The sequence below is a fragment of the Muntiacus reevesi genome, chromosome 3, assembly GCF_963930625.1.
Source record: "Muntiacus reevesi chromosome 3, mMunRee1.1, whole genome shotgun sequence".
Lineage (NCBI taxonomy): Eukaryota > Metazoa > Chordata > Mammalia > Artiodactyla > Cervidae > Muntiacus > Muntiacus reevesi.
Window position 1 is genome coordinate 223,856,353 of NC_089251.1, and position 15,013 is coordinate 223,871,365.

The 15,013-nt window shown below is 37.6% G+C and overlaps 1 protein-coding gene across 11 annotated transcripts in view; it reads left to right on the forward strand.

The window, feature by feature from the left end:
• The window catches only part of MBD5 (methyl-CpG binding domain protein 5), a 447,078-nt gene that overhangs the window by 387,816 nt on the left and 44,249 nt on the right, over positions 1 to 15,013 (forward strand). For all 11 annotated transcript variants that reach the window (XR_010662489.1, XM_065931498.1, XM_065931500.1 and 8 more), the window contains 3 exons: positions 5,136 to 5,238; positions 6,330 to 6,510; positions 12,158 to 14,293. Coding sequence is in view for 10 of the 11 variants with exons in the window: in XM_065931498.1 (XP_065787570.1) it covers positions 5,136 to 5,238; positions 6,330 to 6,510; positions 12,158 to 14,293 (2,420 nt within the window). In the remaining variant the exon portion in view is untranslated. The remainder of the gene's footprint in view (positions 1 to 5,135; positions 5,239 to 6,329; positions 6,511 to 12,157; positions 14,294 to 15,013) is intronic.

Here is a 15,013-nt window from a genome sequence, read left to right on the forward strand (position 1 = left end):
ATACCTGTTCTTTTAAATTTTGATGGCCTTTGTTATGTTGAACAAGTTGAATGAAATAACTGTTGGCAAGAACTTTTAGTCTTTTTATTAAATAATCGGCACCTAAGTTCCTTACTCTGTAGTTTATTGGTAAATATGTTAGTAGGATACCATAAATCTTTCTCTGTGATGTAATTTTTAAAAGAGCTATGATGAAGAGAACTTTTTAAAAGATATCACATTTCATCATTAGATTAATTATGTTGCTTTCAGTTCATCAGTATTACTTTTATTTGTATCTCAGCTTCAATGGAATTCTTGTTTGTGCAAAGCTGTATTTATATAAATAAGGAATTTCCCATGATACATACCCAAACAATTTCATACTATAACATGTCAGAAGTCAGTTCAGATCCTGTCCTGGATTTGTTTGTTTGGTAAACTTGGTAAACTTAATTTGTTTGTTTGGTAAACCTTAATTTGTTTGAGGTAAACTTAATGACCAACCGAAATTCTTTTGAACGTCTTTTTTAATTTTTGTAATATTTAGGAGGTGCTCTATATTAATTGACGTGAAGGGATAAGAAATCAGGGAATGTGGAGCTCACCCCATTAAAGATTAGATGGATAAGGACACATGGGATAACTTTCCCAAAGTATTTCTATTGCCAATCCTGTTACCAAACTTCCAGAAATACTATATCAGTGTAATGTAGCAAGATACTGGTGTTGTGTTCCTATTTACAGTTGTTGTAGTCTGTAAGGATCAAATATTATATATTTACAACTAAGAGCAGTTAGCTCCAAAAATCTTGATAATTTCAATTTATTTGTTCTGTTTTTGTTTTGTTTCTTCTTTCTCCCTATGAAAGATAAATCAGCTTTTTAGGTTGCTGAGAGTCAAGGCAAATTAAGTCTGGAAATCTGTCAGTTATCTTGCTTGTGACATCCCAAGTCTGAGTAGACTTTACTGTTAGTGTGAGTTTGAATTCTCCCAACCCAAATCTGCACACTAGGGATTATTTTCGAAACTAACTTTGCCAGATAAGCTAAAACACCTTCAGATAAATTCAACCCAGCATAGGTTTGATTCATGTGTATGTGTAAGTGGTTAAATTACCACTTGAACATATATAAGATGCTAGCCCTCCTTCTATAGCTTCCTTTGCAATGTGTAGTTTGCTTATAATTTTTAGGTTAGTTTCCAGCTGCTCCTGCCTCAGGGTGGCATTGAGACTGCACATTAAATTTCCCACCTGCTTCCAATCTTCTAAGCTTTATCTATGCCATAAGACTTCTAACTATTTTTATGTTAATTATTACTCCCAAAAGTTAATTAAAGAGCTGCAACTGAAGGAAAGAACCCAACTGACTGATTGAGAGGAAGTGTTTCTAAAGTGTCTGGAGTACTCTAATATTATAGAATTCAGGAATTCTTGTATTCAAGTTTAATTTACAATTAAATCCTTTAGGATTCATTCATAGACTTTCTTTAACCATAACACATGAGACAGTTTCTTTTCACAATATTCTTGAATGCTTCATATGATAGCTAGTGATTTTGTTTTATCAAAGCTACCAGACCTCCAAAAACACCTTGCTGGCCCTCCCATTGGGTGGAACTCCAGTCTGTAATATGGGAATTCTTATTCTTTGCATATCATCTGGAAAAAAGTGTTAGCCCAGAAAAACGAGTTAACAAAGTTGAGGATTTTAATTGTGATTTTTCTACATGCCTAAGTCATTTACATGGTTGTCCATAAATAAAATATGAATTGCATTCTAAAGCAGGTGTATTTATGGACACCAAACTACTACCTGTATTTTTGTAGAAGCAGAATAGTCTACACCTAGTAGTGTAAAAGGTCTGTAAAAAGCAGTGTAAAAGATTGACTGGAAAAGGTTGATCCTCATCCCAGTTCCCAAGAAAAGTAGTACCAAAGAATGTGCTAACCATCAGACAATCGCACTTATCTCCCATTGCTAGTAAGGTCGTGCTTAAAATCTCGCAAGCTCAGCTCCAGCGAACCAAGAACTTCCAGATGTCCAAGCTGGGTTTAGAAAAGAAAGAAGAACTAGAGATCAAATTGCCAAACTTCATTGGATTATAGAGAAAGCAAGGGAATTTCAGAAAAATCTCTATCTCTGTTTCATTGGCTACGCTAAAGCCTTTGACTGTGTGGATCATGACAATTGTGAAAAGCTCTTAGAGAGATGGGAATACTAGACCATCTTACCTGTCTCCTGAGAAACCTGTATACAGGTCAAGAAGCAACAGTTAGAACCTTGTATGGAACAACTGATTGGTTCAAGATCGAGAAAGGAGTAGGACAGGGCTGTCTGCAGTCACCCTGTTTGTTTAACCTATATGCTGAGCACATGATGAGGAATGCCAGGCTGGATGACTCACAAGCCAGAATCAAAATAGGCAGTAGAAATATCAGCAACCTCATATATGCCAATGATACAACTCTAATGGCAGAAAGCAAAGAAAAACTAAAGAACCTCTTGATGAGGGTGAAGGAGGAGAGTGAAAGAGCCAGCTTAAGACTAAAGACTAAAAAAGAACTAAGATTATGGCATCTGCTGCCATTCAGTTCAGTTCAGTTCAGTTGCTCAGTCGTGTCTGACTCTCTGCGACCCCATGAATCGCAGCACGCCAGGCCTCCCTGTCCATCACCAACTCCTGGAGTTTACTCAAACTCATGTCCATCAAGTCAGTGATACCATCCAGCCACCTCATCCTCTGTTGTCCCCTTCTCCTCTTGCCCCCAATCCCTCCCAGCATCAGGGTCTTTTCCAGAGTCAACTCTTCGCATGAGGTGGCCAAAGAACTGGAGTTTCAGCTTCAGCATCAGTCCTTCAATGAACACCCAGGACTGATCTCCTTTAGGATAGACTGGTTGGATCTCCTTGCAGTCCAACGGACTTTCAAGAGTCTTCTCCAACACCACAGTTCAAAAGCATCAATTTTTCGGCACTCAGCTTTCTTCACAGTCCAACTCTCACATCCATACATGACTACTGGAAAAACCATAGCCTTGACTAGACGGACCTTTGTTGGCAAAGTAATGTCTCTGCTTTTTAACATGCTATCTAGGTTGGTCATAACTTTCCTTCCAAGGAGTAAATGTCTTTTAATTTCATGGCTGCAATCATCAACTGCAGTGATTCTGGAGCCCAAAAAAATAAAGTCTGACACTGTTCCCACTGTTTCCCCATTTATTTCCCATGAAGTGATGGGACCAGATGCCATGATCTTAGTTTTCTGAATGTTAAGCTTTAAACCAAATTTTTCACTCTCCTCTTTCACTTTCAGTTCAGCTCAGTTCAGTCGCTCAGTCGTGTCTGACTCTTTGCGACCCCATGAATCACAGCATGCCAGGCCTCCCTGTCCATCACAAACTCCCGGAGTTTGCTCAAACTCATGCCTATTGAGTCGGTGATGCCATCCAGCCATCTCATCCTCTGTCGTCCGCTTCTCCTCTTTCACGTTACTTCATGGCAAATAGAAGGAGGAATGGCAGAAGTAGTAACAGTTGGGCTCCAAAATCACTGCAAACGGTGACTGCGGCCATGAAATCAGAAGTTGATTGATTGCTTCTTGGCAGCAGAGTGATGACAGACTTAGACAGTGTGCTGAAAAGCAGAAACGTTACTCTGCAGACAAATATCTGTATAGTCAAGGCTATCGTTTTCCCAGTGGTCACATACGGTTGTGAGAGCTGGACTACAAAGAAGGCAGAATGCCAAAAAATTGATGCCTTCGAACTGTGTTGCTTGAGAAGGCTCCTGAAAGTCTCTTGGACAGCAAGGGGATCAAACCTGTCAGTCTTAAGGGAGATCAACCCTGAATATTCACTGGAAGGACTGATACTGATGCTGAGGCTCCAGTATTTTAGTCATCTGATGAGAACAGACTACTCTTTGGAAAAGTGCCTGATGCTGGGAAAGATTGAAGGAAGAAGAAGAGGGTGTCAGAGGATGAGATGGCTGGACGTCATCACTGATGCAATGAACATGAACTTGGGCAAACTCTAGGAGATGGTGAGGGACAGGGAGGCCTGGCTTGCTGCAGTCCATGGGGTCACAAAGAGTCAGACAAAACTAGGTGACTGAACAACGACAACAAGTAGTATAATGCTCTGTTTACAACATGGAGAGTGTTGTTTCTGGAAAAATTTTATCAGAAGGCATTAAGTGAAAGTTTTGGTAAATAGTCATAAATAAAAGATACTCTTGAATGAAAAGTATATAATAATTTTCAAACCATAATGTGTATGCAAGTTGTGAGATCAATACATTAATAATGAAAGTTATAAGATAAAAATTGCCCATTTTAAACTAATCCTCATTGTAAATAAACATTAAAGACTTAACCTGTCATCTGAATTAGTACCTATTGTATAGATTTAAATTTGATCAGTAATCATGTAATACTGACTTCTGTCACCCAAAGAGTAGTAACATTGAAAGCATTACCCAGTCACCAGCTGGAAGGCCTGCAAGGCACTTTTCTGCCACCTAAAACTCTATTTCTTCGAGTTCCACATCCTTATCAGTCCACCTTGGCTCTTCACTAGAATTTGAGCTTGGCCACGCTGATCTGTCTTTAAAGGAACACATCAATGAGGGGAAAACAAGAGAGACTTGTTTTTACAGAGGGACAACTTGATCCTAGAGCTGCAAGGTTAAAGGGAAGAACTTGTTAGCCCAAACTTTCATAGACTTAGTGACTTTCTGGTTTGACCTCCAACACATTCCTAAATTTCAGTTTTTCTCCAAACAGCTTTCAAAATAGATCTTCTGGTTCAAAATGATAATGATTACTTTTATGCAGTTTTCTTGTTCCTTTCTTACCTGCTCTTTTTTAAGAAATCATTTTTCTCATCCTTTCTCTGCTCTCGGTTGTCAAAATACTTTTGTTTTTCTATGAAAGACTGTATTTTTCTGAGAAATATTTTGGTTCAAAAGAAAGAGCGATAGTGTTAAAGGCTATAATTTAGTAGCTAACATAATATTGACAAAGAAAATGCTTTTCCTTAGTAGGAAAATATTATCCTGTGAAGGACAGTGAGACTATAAATTATGCCTTTTTTCATGTAATATGTGTAGTCAGAATTATTTCCTGATGTTTTTTTAAACTATTTTTACAGTCCCAGTGGGTCTTTGTTATCTTGCTTGGAGCAGGTTAAAACATACCTGCTTACTGACGGAACATGCAAGTGTGGCTTGGAATGTCCTCTTATTCTTCCCAAGGTAACCATTTCGCAATAGATGTACCAGCAATTTTTTATTTTTTAGGTGTTTCATATATTTGCTTTTCTCATTTGGCATTTCATTTTTATATTACTTCTCCAATCATATATGCATTTTAAAGTCTTAAGTTAGATACCTTTTGCATGCATTTTGGAATGCTTAAAAATTGTGGAAAATAGTTCAAGTCCAAGAGTCATTTTCAAAGGTGACAGACCTATATTCATATTAAATATTTCATCAAAATCTCTTTTGCAAAAAAAAACAACCTCTTTTGCACCTTTTTCTTAGAGCTATACCCATGCTCACTCTTAATAGTGCAGTATTTTCTTTCCTTACTGCTCAGTCCGCAATGTTATTTTTAGCACTGGTGTTGATAAATCTGCCACAAATATTTCTAAAATCACAAAGCTGAACCTTTCTAGCCAAAAGTGAAACTGCTTTACTCTTTTGCAAGGTAAAAAGCAAAATCATTTTAAATGATTATAAATATACACTATAGACGCAGGTCATTATTCCTGAATACCTGCAATAGTGCTAATCTTAGAACTAAAGATCAATAGACAAATTTTTCTTTTTTATTTGTGTCACCTCTTTCAAGAAAAAGCACTTGAAACAGCTTATATGTATATATACAATAAGTATTTTTAAATAGAGTATTAGATTTTTTTATATCAGTAAAAAGGTAATATTAATATACCAATTAAATAAAGCCAAAGGAAAAATTATTATGTAGCAGTGTCAGATTTTAGGGGTTTTAGCTGTATTTTATATGTTTTTTGTATTATTTAACAGCAGGAAGAATCTAAAATTGGGAACATTATCAGATACTATACTTTTTTCCATGTATTTATCTTGGCTGTCATAGAATTAGAATAATTTTCATTATTTTCCCTGCCACTGAAAACTGTAAGTTCAGCAGAAGGTATTTATTACATTATATATAAAGTTGCTTGTCTTAAATTGAGAAACTTGAGAAAGTTTTCTTCAGATATATGGGTTAATCTATGCAGAACTTCTTTTTTTTAACAAGGGGATCTTTTTACTTAATATTTTTACAGACATATTTTAAACAAAGGCTGTGCTTTTTCCAGGTGTTTAATTTTGATCCTGGAGCTGCTGTGAAACAAAGAACTGCAGAAGATGTTAAAGCAGATGAAGATGTCACAAAGCTATGCATACATAAAAGAAAAATCATTGCAGTGGCCACACTTCATAAAAGCATGGAAACCCCACACCCTTCTCTGGTGCTCACCAGTCCCGGAGGAGGAACAAGTATGTAATATGGTGAAGGGTTTAGGATTTTCCTCCCCCACTTCTCTCCTGGAGAAGGAGTCACTAGAAACCACTTTGCCGAGCATTTTCCGAGTCCACTTTTCAACCATACACAATGCATTTAAAATTATGTATGGTTTATCTTTTCACTACAATTGATAATTGGTTCTGAAAAATTCCCATGAAGTTGTCTCCCAAAATTCAGCAGAATAAACACTGAATAGCACCTACAAATACTGTGAAGGTACATAGAGCTGAGCTAACAAAAGGGAAAGTATCATTGGTTTTTAGGAAACAAATGTAGCCTTTTTCCTAGGGCTGAATTGGAATATACAGTATCAGTCCACAAATGCAGCTAGCAATGTTGTCAAGAACTAGCAGTATTATTCTTTGAGTCATTTAATAGCTGTATATTGAATACCTACTAACAGAAATCACCTTGTCAGTAACTTTTTCCACCTCCACCCAACACATGCATGCACACATGCTTTCAGTTTTTAAAAATTTCAAAGCTTCAGAAAAATTACATAAACAATTCATTGAATTACCCTAGACTTACCAATTAATATTTTGTTTCAGGAGCTACGGATATTGTGACAGTTCACCCATAAGTATTTCAACACACATGGATGTTCTCTTACATAAAACCACAGTCTAATTATCACATTCAGGAAATTTAAAACTGATATAATAGTATTATCTAATATGCAATCTATATTCAGGTTTCTCCAGTTGTCCTAATAACATTCTTATAGCTTTTGTCAGCCCAATCTCTTTTTTTAATGTAGAATGCAAAAGATGATGCAATGATGTGATTAGTTGTTTTATTTCCTTAATCTACACTGATTCCCCAGTCTTTTTAAATCTTTCATGACACTGATATTTTTTAAGAGTCTAGGCCAGTTTTATAGATGTTCCTCAATTTGGATTTGCCTGATTGCTTCCTTATATTTTTATTCAAGTTAAACACAGTTTGGTAGGAATACTGCATAGGTGGTATTATGTCTTCATTAGGAAGCACATAATGGCAGTTTATCCCATATTGATGACATCAAGTTTGATTGCTTGGTTAAAGTTATGTCCATTACTGAGGTACATTTTCCCTTTATTCTTCATATGTAATTTGTGGAATTATACTTTGAGACTGAGGAACTTTTCTTCGAAAGGGCTAGAATATGAACTCTCCAAAATATTACAGTTAACACTTGAATAGTAATTCTGGATAAAATATGGCTAAACACCAAAGCATTTGTTTGTGAAAGATAAGTAACATTGCTCTGCATAGTTACAAAATAGGGATGAGGAGTGTAACCTGCAGTGATCAGAAAGCTTCATTGTAGAACTCAGATTTGAACCAGCCCTGGGAAATAGTAGGATTTAGACATATAAGGAAAATAAAATTCTTGTCCAGAATGACTATGGAATAGTTTAGGAATGAGGTGGAGACTAATGTGACACAAGTGGAAAATTAAACCTGCATAAGTGAATTGGGGCCAAATTATTGATAGCTTTAGATCAAAGAGAAGCAGTTGTGATACCATACAGGTCACTTCTAGAACTCTGTAAAGAGGGCAGGGAGAGACAAATATGGCAATTATTAGCAGAGAGCTCCTCTTCAGTAACCCTGTTACCTTTAAACTAACCTTTAAACTTTAACAGGAATGATCAGAAAAATTGCTCCACTAAGGTATGTAAGAAAAAAATATTTTAGTGAATTTTTCTTTTTCTTTTAACAAGCTACATTTTTTAAATTAAAAGGTATTGCAACAATTTAGAAACATTTAATAGTAATAAGCTATTTAAAATTTACCATTTTCCTGCCACCTTGATGTAAGTATGTTTTCATTTTTGCACCATACCTTGCACATGTATTTGCATGTACTCATATCTACTGCTGCTCTCACGCCACATCATAGCAGTTTCAGCCCTGCCTACAGAGTCTGCCTTGTTGCCTTTTTAATGACTGAAGCAGAATCTTTTTTCTTTTTTTTTACTTTACAATATTGTATTGGTTTTGCCATACATTGACATGAATCTGCCATGGGTGTACATGTGTTCCACATCCTGAATCCCCCTTCCACCTCCCTCCCCATCCCACCTCTCTGGGTCATCCCAGTGCACCAGCCCCAAGCGCCCTGTCTCATGCATCAAACCTGGACTGGCGATTCGTTTCACATATGATAATTTACATGTTTCAATGCCATTCTCCCATATCATCCTGCCCTTGCCCTCTTCCTCAGAGTCCAAAAGACTGTTCAATACATCTGTGTTTCTTTTGCTGTCTTGCATACAGGGTTATCGTTAGTCTTTCTAAATTCCATATATATGTATTAGTATACTGTATTGGTATTTTTCTTTCTGGCTTACTTCACTCTGTATAATAGGCTCCAGTTTCATCCACCTCATTAGAACTGATTCAAATGTATTCTTTTTAATAGCTGAGTAATATTCCATTGTGTATACGTACTGCAGCTTTCTTATCCATTCATCTGCTGATGGGCATCTAGGTTGCTTCCATGTCCTGGCTATTATAAACAGTGCTGCGATGAACACTGGGGTGCACGTGTCTCTTTCAGATCTGGTTTCCTCAGTGTGTATGCCCAGCAGTGGTATTGCTGGGTCATATGGCAGTTCTATTTCCAGTTTTTTTTGAGGAATCTCCACACTGTTCTCCATAGTGGCTGTACTAGTTTGCATTCCCACCAACAGTGTAAGAGGGTTCCCTTTTCTCCACACCCTCTCCAGCATTTATTGCTTGTAGACTTTTGGATAGCAGTCATCCTGACTGGCGTGAAGTGGTACCTCACTGTGGTTTTGATTTGCATTTCTCTGATAATGAGTGATGTTGAGCATCTTTTCAAGTGTTTGTTAGCCGTCTGTATGTCTTCTTTGGAGAAATGTCTGTTTAGTTCTTTGGCCCACTTTTTGATTGGGTCTTTTTTTTTCTGGAATTGAGCTGCAGGAGTTGCTTGTATATTTTTGAGATTAATCCTTTGTCCATTGCTTCATTTGCTATTATTTTCTCCCATTCTGAAAGCTGTCTTTTCACCTTAGAAGCAGAATCTTGATCTAGGTCCCTTGTCATATTCTATACATTCTAGTTTCATTAATGAAGTTAAAGATAAATATTTAATTAAATTAGTATAGGTATATAAGGTATATCTCATCTCCTTTTAAAACTATATACTTGATTGGATTAATTTCTACTCTTTTACCAGCTTCTGACATAGCATTTATTTCAATTTTTTAATTTTAAACTATATTAAAAGGTTAGGATTTAAATAATTAAGGATTAAGACTCAGTAGTTTTCACCTCTCTTTGTTTTACGTGCATAAACATATAACTTATCTCTTTCAAAAAGTCTGTTTGATATACAGGAAAGCACTTGTTGGGTGCCCAGCATTTATATTTCCCAACTCTTGTAATACTTTATTTCCCTACTGCCACATAACAGCAGCATGACTTTTATTTGTTTAGTATTCCTATTATTTTTAAAACTGTAACTATTTTTCCCCAGTAGGGAAGAAATCCTTTCTAAACATCATCTCCTTTCTAAATTCTGTTGAATATAAAAATGCCAGTGTCTATATTTCTTATCATTGAACTATAGGTGGCTATATAAATAAACAAGAAAAGACACAATTTGGTGGTTTTATTACCGAAGAGGACACAGTCAGTCCTGTAATGATGTTAGTGATGTTAATAGAGACAACTCTGTTCTCACTGAATGCCATGCTTACTGCCCCAAACATTTTCGTGTGTTATTTTCTTGGTTATGAACTTTAAAACTTTCTTTAACAAAAAAATGATTTCAGTTGAATTTATCTACTGCCGTTCTCTTATATGATTGTTTCTCTTAATTTTCATGTATTGTCCAGAAATCACTCTTTCAAAGAATCTCTACCATTCCAGAAACAAAAAGCCCACACCTCCCAAGAAAAAATATATATGTTCACTGCATTCTTTTACTTCTTAATTGTAACCTATCAAGACTTCTGTTTATCCAGGTTGAAAACCACTGTCTCAGAAATTGTTACGTTATGATTCAACCTGTATAGTACCCAGCAGGTAGAAGTATATTTATCTTGAAGTGAAGTGAAGTCGCTCAGTCGTGTCTGACTCTTTGTGACTCCATGGACTGTAGCCTACCACACTCCTGGGATTTTCCATGAGATTTTCCAGGCAAGAGTACTGGAGTGGGTTGCCATTTCCTTCTCCAGGGGTTCTTCCCAACCCAGGGATTGAACCTGGGTCTCCCTCATTGTAGGCAGATGCTTTACCCTTTGAGCCACCAAGGAAGTCCCCCAATATTTATCTTAAATGTGTAATTATCCATTCACGTAAATATACCTCCGATTGCAAATGAATCCGAGTATACTTGCTGATAGGCTGTAGGTCTCAGAGTTGGGATGGTCAATATATAATGTGAACAGTACCACTCCTTGTCCTGTGCCTCTGATAGAATCATTGGCATTTTCTCATGCAGCCCAGCTAGAGCTCGGCATCCTTTTCAGCACAGTTCTGTAAGCAGCCACCACCAGTTGATGAGAATTGGCATATGAAGTTAATTTTATTTGCCACCCCTGTTTTAGAAGTCACAACTTTATAAAATAGTTAAACATCTTTAGGGACTAAAAAAACTTAAAACTCGAATTCTGACACGATTGAATGAAAATTCTGTATGATGAACCAGCTTGCTTTTGTTGCCTGTATTCTGTCTGATCTCCACAAGAATTGAAAGGACTCCAAAAAACCATCAAGGGAGCAAGGCACTCTAAAAAGAGAATACTCAGTTGGAACCCAATACTGAAGATGGTCGCACTCTGACTAAATTTTGCATAAGAATTCTATCCTAAGAAAAGAATTGCAATCTTTTACCAGAGTTGGTTGATGAAGGCTGTTTTACAACAATGACTGATTAAGGGTAAAGTAATTGAAGTGTTGCAATATTACCAACTTGATGTGAAGTTAGCATGTTTGTTTTAACTCCACTGTATTTACTGTTGTTATCACTCCCTTTATAAAAGATTCAGAATCCTGTTTACTTAATTCACAAAAATTAAGACTCTTTTACTGTCACAGTGAAAATGTTGGGATAAGAAAGAGTTTTTGTAGCTGTCTTGTGGAGGTTTATAGAAACATTTATAAGGTAATAAATTTTCTGGTGAAAATGGCAGTTCATTTAAATCATCCAAGAGAATAGTATGCCAGACAGATTACAATTTTCTCTTATAACTGTATTCTTTAAAAAATTCAAATCCAAATGATAATAGCATTATCATTTCCATCTGGGCTGTCAATCTTGACTTTACATATGATAAACATTATTAGAATGACTAATGTCTGTATGCATAGATTCAGAGCCCCATCCTTTCTCAGCAGATAGGAGGTAAACAAGCATCATGAGCAGTTATTGAGAACCTTTGGTCAACTAAGGGAGAATAATGTGCAGTTTTTTCAGTCAAAATTTATTGTAGAATACAAACCTTTTTTTTTTTTAATTGCAGAGTCACTGTTTCTATTTGCAAATTTCTTTTTCCAGATGCCCTTCCTTCCTCATTTTCTCCTTTCCTTCCCTTCCTCCAGTCTTACACAAAAGGGTTGAGACTACTAACAGATTTTTTTTCTCTCTCTCTTTCACATCAGATGCAACTCCAATAGTACCTTCACGGGCAGCAACTCCAAGATCTGTAAGAAATAAGTCACATGAAGGAATTACAAATTCTGTAATGCCTGAATGTAAGAATCCTTTCAAGTTAATGATTGGATCATCAAATGCCATGGGAAGGCTATATGTACAAGAACTGCCTGGAAGCCAGCAACAAGAACTCCACCCTGTCTACCCCCGGCAGAGATTGGGCAGCAATGAGCATGGACAGAAGTCTCCATTCCGTGGCAGCCATGGAGGCCTGCCCAGCCCCGCATCGTCAGGTTCCCAGATATATGGAGACGGCTCAATCTCGCCAAGGACTGACCCACTTGGAAGCCCTGATGTCTTCACAAGAAATAATCCTGGTTTTCACGGAGCTCCCAATTCTAGTCCTATTCACCTGAATAGGACTCCTCTTTCTCCACCTTCAGTAATGCTACATGGTTCTCCTGTACAGTCATCCTGTGCAATGGCTGGAAGGACTAATATACCTCTTTCCCCAACCTTGACTACAAAGAGTCCAGTAATGAAAAAACCAATGTGTAATTTTTCAACTAATATGGAAATACCACGAGCAATGTTCCACCACAAACCACCCCAAGGCCCACCTCCCCCTCCTCCACCTTCTTGTGCTCTTCAGAAAAAGCCATTAACATCTGAGAAAGATCCACTTGGCATTCTTGACCCTATTCCTAGTAAACCGGTGAATCAGAACCCTGTTATCATTAATCCAACTAGTTTCCATTCAAATGTCCACTCTCAGGTACCTGTGATGAATGTAAGCATGCCTCCTGCTGTTGTTCCTTTGCCAAGTAATCTCCCTTTGCCAACCGTAAAACCTGGTCATATGAATCATGGGAGTCATGTACAAAGAGTTCAGCATTCAGCTTCAACCTCCCTGTCCCCTTCTCCAGTGACATCCCCAGTGCACATGATGGGGACTGGAATTGGAAGGATTGAGGCATCGCCCCAAAGATCACGCTCATCTTCCACATCATCAGAACACGGAAATTTCATGATGCCACCTCTAGGACCCCAGGCCAATTGCAGTGGTATTAAGGTTCCACCCAGGTCACCAAGGTCAACAATAGGGTCCCCAAGGCCATCAATGCCATCAAGCCCTTCTACCAAGTCCGATGGACATCATCAGTTCAAGGATATCCCTAACCCATTAATTGCTGGAATGAGTAATGTACTAAATCCCCCAAGCAGTGCAGCTTTTCCTACTGCATCTGCCGGAAGTGGTTCTGTAAAGAGTCAGCCTGGTTTGCTGGGAATGCCTTTAAATCAGATCTTGAACCAGCACAATGCTGCCTCCTTTCCAGCAAGTAGTTTACTCTCAGCAGCAGCCAAAGCACAGCTAGCAAATCAAAACAAACTTGCTGGTAACAACAGTAGCAGCAGTAGCAATTCTGGAGCTGTTGCTGGCAGTGGCAACACTGAAGGACATAGCACTTTAAACACCATGTTCCCTCCTACTGCCAACATGCTTCTCCCGTCAGGTGAAGGGCAAAGTGGTCGAGCAGCACTAAGAGATAAGCTGATGTCTCAGCAAAAAGACTCATTGCGGAAAAGAAAACAGCCACCTACCACAGTGTTGAGTTTGCTCAGACAGTCTCAAATGGATAGTTCTGCAGTTCCTAAACCTGGACCCGACTTGCTAAGGAAGCAGGGTCAGGGGTCGTTTCCCATCAGTTCAATGTCTCAGTTACTACAGTCTATGAGTTGTCAAAGCTCTCACTTGAGTAGCAATAGTACTCCGGGTTGTGGGGGCTCAAATACTGCTTTGCCTTGCTCTGCTAACCAGCTGCATTTCACAGATCCCAGTATGAACTCCAGTGCTCTTCAGAATTCACTGACGCAGAGCATACCTTTAAGAGGGGAAGCCGTGCACTGCCACAATGCAAACACTAACTTTGTTCACAGTAACAGCCCAGTCCCAAACCACCACTTTACAGGCTTAATCAATCAGATTCAGGCTAGCGGGAGCTGTGGGATGCTCAGTCAGTCGGGCATGGCTTTAGGAAACTCATTACATCCCAATCCACCTCAGTCAAGAATTTCAACGTCCTCCACTCCAGTGATACCAAACAGCATTGTTAGCAGCTATAATCAAACAAGTTCTGAAGCAGGTATGGTTTTATTAGAGAAAAGTACCCCAAGGTACTAAACTTTTATACGTTTTTTTAAAATTTGTACCAAAATATTTATTATGATAAGAAATGATCCTTTCCCCGATGTGAAATTCTCACCATTTCTTTAGTATTTATAATTTTATTTACAGAATGCTAGGGATTTGTCTCTTAGAAAAAAAAATAACCACCAAGAGGATTCCGTGTGTTTCCGTTATTCGTTGTCAATCTGTCGTTTTGAATTTCGTTCGGCTTTCAGTTGGTTCAATAACCATTGGACTCTAAACTACGAAAGAAGCCATAGAAGGCAGGATTTCCTGGTTCATGAGACATGTACTTGGTCAATGCCAATATAAAAGCCGTTTCCCCTAGTTTGTGTTTGTATTCAGGTAAATGAAGCTCACCTTGGAAAATCCAGAAAAGAGGCAAAAATAAATGGATATTTTTCGTTCTTGCTGCTGACCAGAAATAGGTGAATGAATAGGAAGAGTTAACTAGAAGTTGTATGAAGTAGAAAGCTGTCTTCTAATGTGTTTTCTTATCCTAGTTTGCTATCCTTTATTACTATTTGTTTGAAAAAATTCAAAAATGGATATTGGCTACTTCCTTTTTTAAAAAAAGGTAATAATTTAAGTTTTCTAATAAAAAAGGCTTGAAAACCTGATTTCCAGAATTTTTGATCTTGACATTTTTTTGCAGTTTTCTTGTAGAACTAAACCA